This window comes from Callithrix jacchus, chromosome 12 (genome assembly GCF_049354715.1).
Source record: "Callithrix jacchus isolate 240 chromosome 12, calJac240_pri, whole genome shotgun sequence".
Taxonomy (NCBI): Eukaryota; Metazoa; Chordata; class Mammalia; order Primates; family Cebidae; genus Callithrix; species Callithrix jacchus.
Window position 1 is genome coordinate 117,227,543 of NC_133513.1, and position 17,167 is coordinate 117,244,709.

Sequence of the window (17,167 nt, forward strand, 5' to 3'; positions counted from 1 at the left end):
CTAGAATTTTTACACTTAGCCAAACTATCAATCATGATGGCAAAATAAAGACATTTTCAAATTCACAGATTCTCAAAAAATTTATTGTTCATACACCATTTCCATGAAGCTACTAAATCAGCAGTTCCCAACTTTTTGGCATCAGGGACCAGTTTCATGGAAGACAATTTTCCACCAACTGGGGGTAGAGGAGGGTTTTGGGATCATTTAAGTATATTATATGTATTGTGCAATTTATTTCTACTGTTAGTACATTGTAATATATAATGAAATAAAATTATACAACTTGCCATAATGTAGAATCAATAGGAGCCTGAGCTTGTTTTTCTGCACCTAGACATTTTCATCTGAGGTGCTGGGAGACAGTGATGGATCATCAGGCATTAGATTCTCATAAGGAGCACGTGACCCAGATCCTCTACATGCACAGTTCATGGTAGGGTTTGCACTCCTTCGAGACTCTAATGCCACTGCTGATCTTATAGGAGGTGGAGCTCAGGCCACAACACTAGCAATGGGGAGTGGCTGTGAATACAGATGAAGCTGCACTCTCTGGCCTGCCACTCATTTCTTGCTGTGCAGGCCCTTTTCCTAACCGGCCACAGATTGGTACTGGTCTGTGGGACACTGTACTAGAAGATGCACTCCATGAAAATGAGGCAGAACACTACAGAGAGGAATATATCGGATCCAGAAATCACGGGTTCCAACGTAGGAGAGAATTCTCAGAATGCTGGTGAAGAAGACCCAAGACAGTCGCCACGTAGGAGACCCAGAGATTAGCACATTCAGAAAGCAGCAAGTGAAACGGCTTCTGAAGGAGTGGCTAACAGAAACATAAAACACAAAACAGGACTAAAAACCACTGAACAGATGTGGCTGCCTAAAAAATGATATGGAAAGTGTTTGGTTGGTTGTTTTTACAGATCCAGACCTATTGCAAGGTATGGGGAAAAGATGTTCTTAAAAGTACAAGCAGGTCTAGGAAAAGAAAAGGTTGTTACAAAACGATGTAAAATAAATATTTCCTGACTCAAAATTAAAGTATTTCTTGGCTCAGTAAGTAGGAAGCAATATTTTCACAGTCATAATAATGAAAACCTTAGATACTGATTTACCCAAAAATTGAGCTACCATTTGTGCATATTATTTAAAGTAAAGATTCCAGGCCAGGCCTGGTGGCTCACATCTATAATCCCAGCACTTTGGGAGGCCAAGGTGGATGGATCACTTGAAGTAAGGAGTTTGAGAGCAGCCTGGCCAACATGGTGAAACCCCGTCTCTACCAAAAATATAAAAACTTCGCTGGGGGTGATGGCACACGCCTGGAATCCCAGTCTCTTGGGAGGCAATCGCTTGAACCTGGGAGGCAGAGGTTGCAGTGAGCTGAGACTGCACCACTGCACTTCAGCCAGGGTGACAGAGTAAGACTCCATCTTAAAAAAAAAAAGATTTCAATTCCCAAAGAGGCAGTTAAAAAGAGTTTCCAGTAGCTGTGCCACCAAGGGCCAGGTGAAATGTGAGGTACATTTGTTATAAAACTGAGCAAAATAAATTTTAATTTTAAAAAGCAAAAGGAAAGGGATACATAGATATAGAGGATGACTGATACAATGTCTACTGTTTATTCTTTCATTTTTCAGATGTTTTCATTCTTCATTTTCTTTCATTTTTCAGAGCATTGACTACATGGTAGGTGTTATGCAAAGTGCTTTGCTTTCTAGTTGATAGAGAAACAGTGAATATCAAGATCACTCTACCGTAGTGAGTCACTGATCTGCACTGTACCTATTTCATAATCATGGGCTGCCTCTCCACAGAAACATCTGGAAGCAAATAAAAAGTCATATCCAAGTGAATGTAACTCTCCAGTGATTCCAGGTTAACTCACTTACAGCTGTCTCTCAGCAGACATATCCCAAGGCTATTTGGACAGAAACAGAATAAAGAGATAGTTATTTTTAAATTTTTTGGGAAAAAAATGTAGAAGCAATGGTTGAAACTACAGATTACCTCCAAGTTAATGCCTTTTCAGGGGAAGGTTATCTAAAAATGTTAGGTTTTTAGTAAAGTAAGTGATGTGTAATAAATAAAGCAGCCACCACGTGGTCTGAATGTCTGCCTTCAGAAACCTCTGTAATAAAGCACTGCGAGAAACCCACGAAACGCTCCAGGGGCAACCAGCTGGTCCTTCTGCAAACTGGCAGCGCACCTTGTCCCAATTCCAACCTCAACCATCAGTAAAGTAGGCTCTACAGAAACACTGTATTCATGTTTCCGAAGCAATTTTTAAAACCAAAACCAATTTAACTATTTCCTTGCATTAGCTGAGGAAAATGGTAAACATCTACAGTTTAAAATTAAAAACATTTAAAAATAAAATCTATTCAATATACCATAAACCATTTATTAACTATTTAAAAGAAGAAAAGAAGAAGGAATATACTAACTGAAAAAGAAACAAGAAAATGTTTTCATGTCAACATTCTAATTCAATTTAACTACAATCTGGGAAATGCTTCAGCCATTAAAATTATATATCTATGGAACAAGTTTAATTTTCAAAATAAAAATTATTAATTTTCTTATCAGGAACCCCATAAAGATTGTACATTTCCTCCTGTGCACCCCAAGAAGGCAGCACAGCACAGCACAGCACAGAATCGCCTTCAGAAACGTATACAGGCCAAGTTCAAGTCCTCATTCTACAGATCATTATTTAAATACCCCCAATTAGGTCAGCTGCTCTATAAAACAGGGATAGAAATACGAGATGACACCATTGTCATGGTTACAAAGCATTTTGTGTAATGCCTGACACAGAAAACACAGTCAAAACACGGAAGCCACTGGGGGCACAAGTGTGATTCCCTTTGTGCTCGGTACATGCCTGCTGCCACCTGTGTTTAAATTTGCTTGATGATATAATTTCAGATTTCTTCTATTAATAGGTGAGTAAGGTCCATTTAGCCCATTGACAGATGCTCTTTGTCTGAATGAATCACCCATGTTTCTTAGATATTCTATTTTTATTGCTTCCTGTGTCTTTGTTTTATTTTTATCTATTGATCTGTTTTCTTTGCTTTAAGTGCATATTTCCTCTGAAAGGCTAACAAGCTTTGTTACCTTTGTTTTACTGGTTGATTTAGTAACTATGTCTTTTACATAACATACTTATTTTCTTAGAAAGTAACAATTAACTCCCTATTATGGTCAGTGATGAAATCATTATTTCTACTTCTCATTGCCTCTCCTCCTTCCCCTTTATCACCTAATTTTGTTTATCACATTCTTAAAATTCACTTTTTCTTTTTTTGAGATGGAGTTTCACTCTTGTCGCCCAGGCTGGAATGCAGTGGCAAAATCTCGGCTCCCTGTAACCTCTGTCTCCCAGGTTCATGTGATTCTCCTGCCTCCGCCTCCCAAGTAGCTGGGATTACAGGCCTCTGCCACCATACCTGGCTAATTTTTGTAATTTTTGTATTTCACCATGTTGGCCAGGCTGGTCTCAAACTCCTGACCTCAGGTGATCTGCCCACCTTAGCCTCCCAAAGTGCTGGGATTACAGTCGTGAGCCACCGCGCCCAGCCTAACATTCACTTTTAAAAGTCTAAATCAAATATACCTCTCTTCTTTAGTTGACCAGCTTTTTCGTGAAGTTTTCATGAATTTGAAAATACATACAGAATCGTGTGCAAATCCTAAGTGTGGAGCTCAATTTTTACAAACTGCATGTACCCACATAACCACATCCAGACCAAGATGTAGACCGTGACCAGCATACCAGAAGCTCCCTGTGTCCCTTCCCAGACATGACCTTCCCCCAGAGATAACCACTGCTCTGACTTCTCTCTCCCCAGGTTGGTTTTCTTATTTTCAAATTTTATATCAATGAAACTTACTGGAACTACTCTTTGTGTCTGGCTGCTGCTCAATAGTTATTCTGTCTGGGAGATTCACCCATACGATTGCAGGTAGCAATAACTTAGTCCTTTTACCTGTCATATAGTATTTCACTGTAGTCCATAAAAATGACTTATTATACATGTGGATTATTTCCACGTGGGGGTTATAAATAATGCTGCTATGAACATACCTATGCATGTCTTCTTGTGCACATTTGAGCACCTTTCTATTTAGGCATGAGACTGAATGTGTTAGGTCAGTGCGCATGAGAATGTTCAACTTTAATAGACACAATCATCCCCCACTATCTGTGGTTTCTCTTTCCAGTTTCAGTTATCTGAAGTCAACCACAGTCTGAAAATATTAAATGGGAAATTCCAGAAATAATCAATTTATATTTTTATTTTTTTTATTTTTTTATTTTATTTTTTTTGAGATGGAGTTTCGCTCGTTACCCAGGCTGCAGTGCAATGGCGCGATCTCGGCTCACTGCAACCTCCACCTCCTGGATTCAGACAATTCTCCTGCCTCAGCCTCCCAAGTAGCTGGGATTACAGGCATGCTCCACCATGCCCAGCTAATTTTTTGTATTTTTAGTAGAGACGGTGTTTCACCACGTTGACCAGGATGGTCTCGATCTCTTGACCTCGTGATCCACCCACCTTGGCCTCCCAAAGTGCTGGGATTACAGGCTTGAGCCGCCGCGCCCGGCCAATTAACTGCATGCCATTCTGTGTAGGGGGATGAAATCTCACATCGTTCCTCACCATTCCACCTTGATGGGACTCCCCGCTTTGTCTGGGGACCCACACTGTCTACACTAGCCGCCCATCTTGGTTATCAAACAGTTGGCACTGCAGTGCTTGTGTTGAAGTAACCTTTATTTTACTTAATAAGGGTATTGATATTGGCAACTCAGATATGCCCAGGAGATGAGTAAAATGCTTCCTTTAAGCAAAAAGATGAAAGTTTTCAACTTAATTTAAAAAAAAAATTGTATGCTGAGGCTGCTAAGATCTATGGTAAGAATGAATCTTCCACCTGTGAAATTGTGGAGAAAGAGAAAGAAATCCATGCCTAGTATCTAAGAGGGTTTGGTACTATCTACAGTTTCAAGCATCCACTGGGGGTCTTGGAACATATCCCCAGGATAAGGACAGACTATTCTACTGCCAAGCAGGTTTCCACATGGCTGTGCTACTTTACATTCTCAGCACTGTATGAACGCTTCCCTTGCCCCACATCTTTGCCAACACTTGATATTACCCTTTTTTCAAAGCCATTCTGGTGCCTGTACATCAAGTCTCATTATGGCTTTGATTTGCGTTTACTTGATGACTAATGATGGAAAGCTCTTTTCTCATGGCCATTGGCCATGACGTTGCTCCATAACCACAGTGTAGCTCCAGTCACACCGGCTTTGCCTCAGTCCTTCTAATATACCATTTTCCCCACCATCAAAGGACCTTTGCACACACTGTTCCCTTTGACCTGGAATGCTCTTCTCTCTGCCAAACCTTTGTCCAATAAACTCTCGACTTATAATCCTTCTTCATGTCTCAGCCCAAGTACTCCATTCTCAGGGAAGTCCTCCAAGCTCCAGCCTGAGGCAGGTCTACTGGACATACAGAACCACCGTATTGAATTGTGTCCTGCTGCCCCAAAATAGGCTCAAGCCCTAACTCTTGGAATCTCTCAGAATGTGACCTTATTTAGACATAGGGCTGGTGGCTGAGTGCAGTGGCTCACACCTGTAATCCCAGCATTTTGGGAGGCCGAGGTGGGTGAATCATGAGGTCAGGAGATCGAGACCAGCCTGGGTAACGCAGTGAAACTCCATGTCTACTAAAAATATAAAAAATTAGCCAGGCGTGGTGGCACATGCCTGTAGTCCCAGCTACTTGGGAGGTTGAGGCAGGAGAATTGCTTGAACCCAGGAGGCAGAGGTTGCAGTAAGCCAAGATCACACCCCACTGCATTCCAACCTGGGTGACAGAGCAAGACTCCATCTCAAAAAAAAAAAAAAACGGGGGGGGCGCTGGTCCAAATGCACTTAGTTAAGACGCAGTCAGACTGGAGCAGGATGGGCATATCCAGCAAGACTGTGTCTTTAAACAAGGGGAAATCTGAACACAGAGATGCACAGGCAGATGATGTAGAGGCTCACAGGGAGAAGGCCAAGGCACCATGGAGGCACAGACTGGGGTGATGCATCTACAAGCCCAGGAACACCGCGGGTTGCTGAGGCCACCAGATGCTGGAAGGGGCAAGGAAGGACCCTTTCCTAGAGACTTCGGAAGTAGCATGGCCCTACTAACACTTTGATTTCAGATTTCAAGGCTCCAGAATTGTGAGAGAATCAGTGTTTTCAGCCACCCTCTCTGGGCTCCCAACTTGGTCATGGCAGTCCCAGGGAACAAATGCACTTGCTCCTCTCCTTCCCAGGACTCATTAGAGATTGTAATTATGCATTCGCTGGTGGGATTTTTTTTTTTAGCAGTTTCATCTCCCCATTAGATTATTAGATTATCAGAGTTGCAGGTTTAAAAGCACAGGGGACATGCCCAACTCCCTTCCCATCTCTTGCACCCTTCACCCAAACCTCATCTGCCCCGCATCATTTCAAAATATCCTAAATCCAACCACTCCCAACCCCTCCAACACTCCTATCTTGGCTCAAGCCAGGACCATCTCCTGTCTAGGATCTGAAGTCACCCGCTAACAGGCCTCTGCTTCAATGCTTGCTCCCCTAAAGTCAACACAGTGACAAGCTTGATCCCTTTCAAATGTAAACCACAGCGTCCTACTCCTGTATCCAGAACTTTCCGTGGCTCCCCTAATTGGCTCACGGCTAAAAGCCAAAGTCCTTCCAGGGGCCTGCGGGCCTCCTGTTACCTCTGGTGCATATCTCCACCCCTGGTGCTCACTCTAGCTTCCTGCTGCCCCTTGGCTACGCCGAGCACTCTTCCAACCCTGACCTTTGCTTGAGCCGTCCTCTCTGCCCAGAATGCTCTTCCCCACTGCCATGGCTCCCCAATGATCCCCAAAGTCAGCTCCCCTGACTACCACTGCCAGCTGTCCACTGGTTTTGTTTCCCTTCTCTCCATAGCCTGTGCCACCTTCTAACATCCTATAATGACAAACACTGTGATATATTACATTTCCTGCAGATGTGGTTTGGATCTGGTCACTGCCCAAATCTAATGTCAATTTGTAATTCCCAGTGCTGGAGGTGGGGCCTGGTGGGCGGGGACTGGATCATGGGGGAGGATCTCCCTTTTGGAACTGTGTTGGACAGTGAGTTCTCATGAGATCTGCCTGTTTAACAGTGTGTGGCACCTCCCCGCTCTCCCGCTCCTGCTTGGGCCATGTCAGCTCTGCCTGCTTCCCCTTCACCATCCGCCATGCCTGTAAGTTTCCTGAGGCCTCCCTAAGAGCAGAAGCCACTCCGCTTCCTGTACGGCCTCCAGAACCGTAGCCAATGAAACCTCTTTTCTTAATGAATTCCCCAGTCCCAGCTGTTTCTTTATAGCCGTGAGAGAACGGACTAACACACCTGCCTTGATTTGGCTCCTGTACTAGAACACAAGCTTCAAGATGGCAAGAATCCTTGTTTTGGTCATTGAGGCATCCCCAGCACCTAGAACAGGGCCTGGCATATCTTAGGCCCCCAGTAAACATTTGCTAAGTGCTCAGGGCTCTTCTATTTTTGCTCAGCATTGTTTCTTCAGTTCTTATGACAGTGCTAAGTACATAAAAGGTTTCCAGAGGTGTGTTGTGTTTTTGTGTTGTTGTTAAAATGAAATGAATAAAAGAAAGAATCTGGCCGGGCATAGTGGCTCACGCCTGTAATCCCAGCACTTTTGAAGGCCAAGGTGAGCAGATCACTGGAGGTCAGGAGTTCAAGACTAGCCTGGACAACATAGTGAAACCCCGTCTCTACTAAAAATAAAAACATCAGCTGGGTGTGGTGGTGCACACCTGTAATCCCAGCTACTCAGGAGGCTGAGGCACAAGAATCACTTGAACCAGGAGGCAGAGGTTGCAGTGAGTTAAGATCGCGCCACTGCACTCCAGCCTAGGTGACAGAGCAAGACTCGGTCTCAAACTACAAAAGAAAAAGAAAAAAGAAAGAATCTGCTCTGTTATTCTTTCTTTCCCCGCTCCTGTCTTTTTTCCTCTCCTCCCTCTCCCCACCCTGGCTTTCTCTGCTTGCACAGCATTTATTGTGTCCTTGGAGCACTAACACAGAATGACCTTCAAACCTGATTCCCAACTGCGCACGTCCAGGAGACGGTCATGTGACCTGTGTGCAGCAGGGCAGGGGCCCTGGGGAACCATCCCCAGGAGGCATCACTGGAGAAGCAGCTATGATGGCTGAGTGGACACACAGGTTTGAAGGGTGGCTACTGATGCCTCTCAGACTTCTCTGGGCCCTGCCTGGATGTGGGCCTGGGAGATCCTATGGGAAGCTCAAGACAGTGGTCAGGGAGATGAGGCACAAGCTGAGAGGCAGGGGTGGCCCAAGAGCTAGTGAACAAATATAAATACATACATATATATATATACACACACACACACACACACACACACACACATTGATATGTGTATATATGTATAAATATATATATTTATATGTATACATACAAATATTTGTGTGTGCATGTATATATATATATATGTGTGTGTCTGTGTGTATATATATATGTTTTAGAGATAAGGAAACTGAAGTCAGGGGCTAAGTGACCTGCCCTAACCCCACAGCTACTAAGTGTAGACCTGAGACTCTAATTTCAGCTTTCTGGGTGTAGATAAACCCAGGGCTCCTTCCCTGCCAGCTCCAGCACCCACGTGATGGCTCAGCTTGTTTAGCAGTCTCCCCCTGGGGCCTGTGTGTCCACTCAGCAGTCATAACTGCACTGTGCCTTCTCCAGTGATGCCTCGTGGGGATGGTTCCCCAGGACACCTGCCTCACTGTACACAGGTCGGATGACCGTCTCCTCGGCGTGTGTGGTGGGGAATCAGGTATGTATGTCATTCTCTGTTAGTGCTTCAAGGACAGAGCATTTAATAAATTTAATAACATATTAAAGAAAAACGCACATAGCAAATAGAACAGAATCTAAATCTGAACCAGACAACCCTGTGGTTCCTTAATAACCTGTGTTCATGGGTCAAGGAGGCTTTGGTGGCTTTGGACCCTTTTGACCTTGGTCACACTGTCCTTCTACCTGCTTGTGTGTGTACAATGTAAGCTTCTTGAGAAATAAGAACAGTGCATTATCATCATAATAGGTATCATCTTTATTTTCCAAGGAAGTCACAGTTTAAAATATTCAGTCCTGTTATTTCCATAAAAATCCAAATACCCAAAATTCCAGCATTTTGGCATCCAAGCGCTGTCTCCCAGACTGTTTGCTTGAAGCCAGATGCAGAACAAAATCCCTTTATCAGAACAAACACGACATTCCTTGACTCGGAAACTATGTCTACTGTGATTATTTTTGCCTCTGCAGCACTTAACACATACATGGCCCCCAAGAAGAACTTAAGAGTCACAGGAAAGTTTTATGTCGCAAGTAGGGGCTGGTGGGGGGGTGGGCACCAGAATAATCAGGAAGGTTTGAAGGAAGAGACAGGCTTTGGGTCAAAGACACAGGCGCAGGGCCCAGCCACAGGCAGGTGGGGGTCAGGCACAGGTGAGACCTGGGAAACGGTGCTACCCAAGGTATTCCATGGACTTCCTGCCAGGAGAAATGTGGGCTCCGCCTTTGGTCAAAGTGGGGCCCCAAGAGCACTGGGGCCAAAAGGTACAGGGAGACACGTGCAGGATATGCCCTGGAACATGAGCTGTGACACAGGATAAAACTCAGTTGGTTAATGTTTTAAAACTGCATTCATGTCTTCATGGGGGGGTACACACAAAGCCACGGGTAGCGGCCACCTCCAAGTATCCCACGTCATTTTAAGTAAAAAGGGGATGAGAACACTGGAACTAGATTCTAATATTGGCAGTGTGATGCTCCATAGAATTTTTTTCAGGAAATGACTGAGGAGAGGACTCATGATTCCTTCCAGCGGTGCTGGGGAAATGGCTCTAACTCTATTATTATGGCCAGATGCTTCCTCATGGAAGAGACACAAGAGGTGAACCTCTCTCTCTAAGGGACCAAACTCTGAGTCATTTCTAACATGGATGAGACAGGAGCTGGTCCACAGAGTGCCAAATGACCGAGACCAGGCTATCACAGAGACCCCCAGAGGGGCGCAGGCAGTGTGCCATGTTTTTCTTTGTGACCTGAAAACGTCAACTGTTTCTTCCAAGCTCTGATCTGAGCACCAACTTTTTTATATCCCCAACAATAGGCAGGAATTTTGGTGACATCCTGAGTCCCAAACACACACTCACTATTTCATTTCTTCTGCTCATATGTCAGACCCTGACTTACCGTAATTTAAATTCTAGAGGGTGAGGTTGAAAGCCGGCCCTCTGATGTGGCAGTGCTTACTGCTGCAATCTGTCTGAGGCTTGCCAGCTAAGAAAACGTCCAAAATAATAACAGTGGTGCAATGAGTCACCTCGCCAGGGCTGCTGTCCCTGAAGCCCCTTCCTTAGTTTATGACCCAGGGAAACAGCTTAGAGTTCTCAAAAGAGGACTCTTTGGGGTGCGGCAGGTGATGAGCTGCCATCAGATGATCCACCTGAATATAAGGTCACCTCCTAAGACTAACTACAGGCAAAGGATTCCAGCATGATTTTTTTCTTTGACACAGTTTTACTCTTTCGCCCAGGCTAGAGTACAGTGGCATGATCTTGGTCCACTGCAACCTCTGCCTTCTGGGTTCAAGCGAGTCTCCTGCCGCAGCCTCCCGAGTAGCCGGGATCTCAGGCATGTGCCGTCACACCTGGCAGTAGAGACGGGGTTTCGCCATATTGGCCAGGCTGATCTCAAATTCCTGACCTCAGGTGATCCACCCACCTCGGCCTTCAAAAGTGCTGAGGTTATGGGCATGAGCCAGCACGCCCAGCCCTGAGCATGATTTTAGAGGTCATTGTCAACGTGTTCTCTTGGAGACTCAGAATGTTAATTTTCAGTCTGTCTGTAGCTGCTCCCAGAGTGGAAGAAACCAGCGACTGTTTCTAAATGAGATCACAGCCTCACAAGTGAGTTAGTATAAAAGGGTCCTGGGCACACGGGAAGAATCACCACAGGTGAGGGGCCGGACCTTTGCTCTCCTGCCAAACTGGATGTCTTCCTTGAATTCCTGGAAAGTCTATCTTGTCCTAATGTAGTGATAAAATATAAATGTTGGTTTTTTTTCTCTAACTTTATATTATTAAATTAGCAAAAGTAAAATTCTAGTTGGAAAAAAAGAAATTATAATTTGAATTATAAAAATTCTTTCAACGTCTTCTGCTTAGAATGATGGAAAGGGAGACAGGTATTTCTGCAGTAATGTGGCAAATACATCCCACTAAAAGCTCCCAGACAGCAACATCTTGTGCTACAAAAATTCAGCTCACGGGGTAAATAGGGCTCCAGCCAGACCATTCAAAATCTACACAGGTCAGGAAGCAGAAGACTGAAAAAAATTAATTCTAAAAACACATTAGCACAATTAAGAAGACGTTGAGTCGCGCAAAATAGTGTTTAAATACAGCTGTAATTACAGGATTTGATTTGAACAGGAAACAAGCGGGGAGGCAGATGATGCCAGCGGGTAGAAGGCAGTGTAGAGCTGCTGAGCTTGAGTCTGGGGCAGAACGGGGAAGGGAACTGAGCAATGTACTAACACAGGCCCACCGACCCAGAGGAACAGGAGGTACAGGGCACAAGGCACAGGACTCCACAGCTTCTGCACTCACCTGTGACAGGGCACTCTGTGGTCAGGTGCTGGTGCTCAGTCCCACAGGCCATTCACAGACTCCACACACCCCTGTGACAGGGCACTCTGTGGCCAGGTGCTGGTGCTCAGTCCCACAGACCATTCATAGACTCCACACTCCCCTGTGACAGGGCAATCTATGGCCAGGTGCTGATTCTCAGACCCACAGACCATTCATAGACTCCACACTCCCCTGTGACAGGGCATTCTGTGGCCAGGTGCTGATTCTCAGTCCCATGGACCATTCATAGACTTCACACACCCCTGTGACTGGGCACTCTGTGGTCAGGTGCTGGTGCTCAGTCCCACAGACCATTCACAGACTCCACACACCCCTGTGACAAGACATTCTGTGGCCAGGTGCTGGTGCTCAGTCCCACAGACCATTCATAGACTCCACACTCCCCTGTGACAGGATAATCTATGGCCAGGTGCTGATTCTCAGTCCCACAGACCATTTATAGACTCCAGACTCCCCATGACAGGGCACTCTGTGGACAGGTGCTGGTGCTCAGTCCCACAAACCATTCATAGACTCCACATTCCCCGTGACAGGGTGCTCTGTGGACAGGTACTGGTGCTCAGTCCCACAAACCATTCAAAGACTCCACACTCCGCGTGACAAGGCGCTCTGTGGCCAGGTGCCGGTGCTCGGTCCCACGGACCATTCATAGACTCCACACTCCCCGTGACAGGGCGCTCTGTGGACAGGTGCTGGTGCTCAGTCCCACAGACCATTCATAGACTGGCGAAAGTCGCACATGAACCAATGTTGCTTCTGTGTCATAATGACATCATCCCCATATTTGCCAACCACACAGGACAAATACGCACTAGAAAAACACATGTGACAGCAGCCCAGCCTGCCTGCCTCCTCCTAGGCTTCTCCACGGCAGCACCAAAACTCCCTCAAGCACTGCAGCCACTACACAGAAGCTTTGTTGATTCAGCGCCTCCATATGTGCAGACACCGCACTCACACAGGGTGGGGAATACCCACAAAGGCAAGACTCTGATTTTCTGCAAGTGGCTCAGCATTTGGCGAGGGTGCAGATGAGTACATCAGTGTGAGGTAATTGTCAGAAAAGAGATGTACATGGCCTGATCACTATTCCAGCTGTTGGACCTGCACCACTTCTGTCTGTTGACTTGGGAGGCAGTTTTATGGTATCATTAGGAGCGACAATCAAGGTTTCAAGCTGCCTGGATTCTTAATCTGCCTCTCCTGGGAAATGTGAGCTGAGTCACTCCATCCTCCATGTGTCTGTTTTCTATAAGGCAAAGGGAATAATAACAGTACTTGTCTTCCATGTTGGAGGAATAAATGAAATAACGTGTATAAGGCACTTAGCACTATGCCAATAATGCTTGGAGCTGATTCCCTCTCTCCCTCTGCTAGAGACTGAAGCATCTTGAAGGCAGAGAACCCCTAGGGCCTTTTGTCGTGGCCCTTTCAGTGCCCAGCACATAGCAGGCACCTCACAATGGTCTGCTGCCAGAATGAACGCTAATGGGTAAGAATATGCATTTGAGAACGGCCAAAGACAATTCTCTTTCTACACTCCTTTTGACCCTCACAATACCAGGAAGGAGGCAGAGCCATCAGTGGGACCTGATGTGGGACCTGAAGCCCACACTCCTAATGACGACGCTGTGCCTTGGAGAAGGAGGGCATCTCACCCGAGGCCACACAGCTGGTCAGCAGAGCGACCAGCACCAGCACCCCAGCCTGTGAGCCCATGCCTTCTAGCCAGGACCACAGCCACATCTATGCCTGCAGAGTCCTGGGCCGGCACGGGGCTGGCTAAACCAGCTCAAAGCCTATACTAGGACATGAAACACAGTTTCTAATTCTGACATCTTGGTGTTTCTCGATCACAAAATCCCATTAGCTCAACACGCCTACAAAATACTCATATGTGAGACAAGATGTGGTTATTTTTAAACTGCATTTCAAACTATTCTGTGTGGGGAGATGTATTTTTGGAGCATGCTGACTTTAATTATGCACATGTGACAGTGGAATCACACTGCATGTGGCACTGGCTCTAGAAGACACAAACCACAAAAGTGGGCTGACCTCGTCCCCATTTCTCTGTGTCCCCAGCAGACACAGGAGCATAGCCCTGCTGACACCCCGATTTAGCCCAGTGAGCTCCCTGTGGGGGGCTGGGGCTGTATGCTGAAGCCCACAAACACACACTGCAAGCAACGCCGCCCTCTCTGGGGCCGACACCAGGTACCGGAGTGAGGTCAGAGCCAGAGGCTGGGGATGGTGGGCCCCAGGGTGAATAATACGCCACTAATAGCACTGATGTGATTCCCAAGCACGGCCTCCTTTTCACCCTGACCACAGGCAGCGTGTGCTTGGCCAATGCATTCTCCAAGGGGAGCCTGGCGTCTCCCTGGGGTGGGCCTCTCATGGGTGAAGGACTACCAGTGGCCGGAAAGATGAAGTGAGGCCAGTCTAGCTGGCTGCGCCCTACTGGACGGCCCGTCCATGGAGAGCCTCCTGCATCCCAGCAAAGGCAGGGCAGCGAATCAACACAATGGAAGTCCCAGGGAGGGGAACCTGGGTGGCGTGTGGAGTTTGAAAGGAGCTCACTTTCCTGGAGAAGCCCTTTGACTGATGGGACTGACAGAGCAGGAGGCCTGGCAGTCTTGAGGCTCAAGGTCAGGAAGGCCCTTGACCCTCCTCAGGAGGGAGGCCAGCCACAATGTGCTTGGCCCTGGGAGCCACTCAGGGCTTGAGCTGGGGGAACGCAATGGAGGGAGCCACAGGAAAGTCTAGAAGAGGTGTGTGTAGCAGAGACAAGAAGCATTGGCAGGGAGGCAAGGGAAGACAAACGCCACTGCCTGATGTGCCACAGCTCTGCCTCGCCGTGCCTCAGGCATTGCACCTTCCCCCCATCCTTTCCAGACCAACAGCATGTAGAAGAGAAGTGTTCAGAAGGTGGAAGAGGAACTACCTGGGTCCAGGTATCGGTGGTCTCACTTTTTCTCACTACAGTCTTTGGAGAAGACACTGCCTCCCTGAGTCTCAGAGCTCTCTCTGTAAAATTAGGATCATTTAGCAATATCCTTTCTTACTGTGAGAATCTGGGCTAATGCATTTTACATCCAGGGCATGGGGTCTGACCCAAGCTCAAGGAACCAGAGCAATAAACAATGCAGTCGAAATCCTTCCAAGCACAGGGCCAGGTACCTGGATGTTGAGTCTCCCTCGATGCGCTCCCAGGCCATAGCGCTTCGCCGTGGAGGCATGGAGCTGGAAGTCTGTGATTTTTAAGGTTTCCAGACCAAGAGGTGGGCAACCTGGAAAGGACAATGCTTGTTAAAAACAAGGACAGATGCTGGAAGGGATGAGCTTCTTATTTTCTAAATCTGGCTGCGTGCTTTTCCATTTCCCCCTGAAGTCCCACCCACAGGCATGCCCCATCTTTTCAGACATGGTTGATTGAACTGTCAGCATTAAGCCGATGTTCTTTCTTGTTGGCATTTGCTTTAGGGGTGTTTTTGCTCTGATATTCCTTCTCTTTTGCTGTCCATGCTACTGTCTGAGGCTGTTCCCAATTAAGGATCCTTCCCCAGCGTGACTCAGTCAGGAAGCATCATTGGAGCTCTGCAAATTAATCAGAACTTGCTGATTTTGCTTCAGCAACTCTGGCCTTTATATGATGCATACGAATGAGCAGAGCAATATAAGTAGAAAAAAATCTATTGTTTTCCATTCTTGGCAAAATGGGTAACATGGAGCACAGCTAGTAAACACCATTTGCCCCTGGAATAAAACACCAGTGCTTGATTGTCCCAGCCCAGCCCATTGTCCGGAAGAATGACAGTGTTACAGCGGCCTCCAGAGCCGGGTGTCCTGGCCCCTGTGCTGCTGCTTGCCCCCGCACCCATCACAGGGAATGGTGAAGCATTTAGTGAAGGGGAAGGGGTGCACACAGTGAATATGAAAGGCTATGCCAAGAGTGGGGGCCACACGATGACCTGGGGGCCCTGCATTGAGGGGGTGTGTGCAGCAGGCATGCCAACTACCTGAGGCTGACCTCACAGAGGAAAGCCTGCTTACCCTGCCCCTTCCCTCACCAGGGTTTGCCCTCACACCTTCCAAGCCTGAAGGACATGAATCTGACCCATGTGGGGCAGTTCCTGGGTCCACATGTTCACAAAGCCATTCTCCGTTCTGCCTACCAGAAATTGACTTCAAGTATCTGACCAGCAAGGTTATTTCTCACACTACATACTCAGAAATCCTCACTGCTGGCCTCCAATAGCACTGCCTCCTCACAGAACCTCCTCATGCTGTCCCAGTGGCCCCACCCTGCCCCTCTCCTGGTCTAGCACCTCTGCAGCTTGGCCCCTCAGCCCAGGTTATAATCCCATACCCCGTCACTCTCTGAGAGGGCTGGGAGTCTGGGCCCATGCCCTCCACTCTGACTTCCGGACAGTGGGCCCCTTCTGTCGGGTGCCACTCACCTCTCAGGACTCACAGACCCTGGTGGTCACTGGTATCCACCAGACGGCCTAGTCAGAAACCAGGGCAAGCTCTGAGAGTCAAAGTCACTGATTCATTAGACTACCCAACCCTTCTGAGAGGCTGGACTCCAGGACATCCTTCAGCCAGGCCCCAGGAGCCTGGGCTCTGACTCGAGCTCTTGGGCTCCCTAAGCTGGGGTTGCTGCCCTGCTGTGCCCAATTCTCATCCTCATCTCCTGCTCACTCCTTGCTCTTCTTCCCATCACCTGGTCTCAGCCTGTCCTGCCTTAGACACCGTCAGTATTCTCAGGAATAACCAGCCTGTCCTGGGAGATCCCACTCACTGAGAGACCCCACCCACCGAGAGACCCCACCCACTGAGAGGCCCCACCCTCTGAGAGGCCCCACCCACTGAGAGACCCCACCCACTGAGGCCCCACCCACTGAGAGACCCCACCCACTGAGGCCCCACCCACCAAGAGAGCCAACCCACCAAGAGACCCCACCCACTGAGAGGCCCCACCCTCTGAGAGACCCCACCCACTAAGACCCCATCCACTGAGAGGCCCCATCCACCTAGAGATCTCACCCATTGAGAGACCCCACCCACTGAGACCCCACCCACTGAGGCCCCACCCACTGAGAGAGCCAACCCACCGAGACCCCACCCACTGAGAGGCTCCACATACTGAGAGAGAGATCCCACCTACTGACTGTGACACCCAGCTGGCTAGGCAGCAGGTTCTGTCAGGTGATTCTGGTGGCCTGGAAATAGCCTCTATTCATCTTCACTCTGCCAGCTCTGGTTCCAGGCTCAAGAGACCTGGGGGGTTTCAGACCTTTATGGGCAACCAGGCACAGATCCTTTTCCCTCCATGTCCTGGTACTC

General features: G+C 47.5%; 1 protein-coding gene across 2 annotated transcripts in view; it reads right to left on the reverse strand.

The window, feature by feature from the left end:
• CPXM2 (carboxypeptidase X, M14 family member 2) overlaps positions 1-17,167 on the reverse strand; it is a 254,732-nt gene that overhangs the window by 106,218 nt on the left and 131,347 nt on the right. For both annotated transcript variants that reach the window (XM_078344084.1, XM_035269392.3), the window contains exon 3: positions 14,999-15,108. In XM_078344084.1, the coding sequence (XP_078200210.1) occupies positions 14,999-15,108 (110 nt within the window). The remainder of the gene's footprint in view (positions 1-14,998; positions 15,109-17,167) is intronic.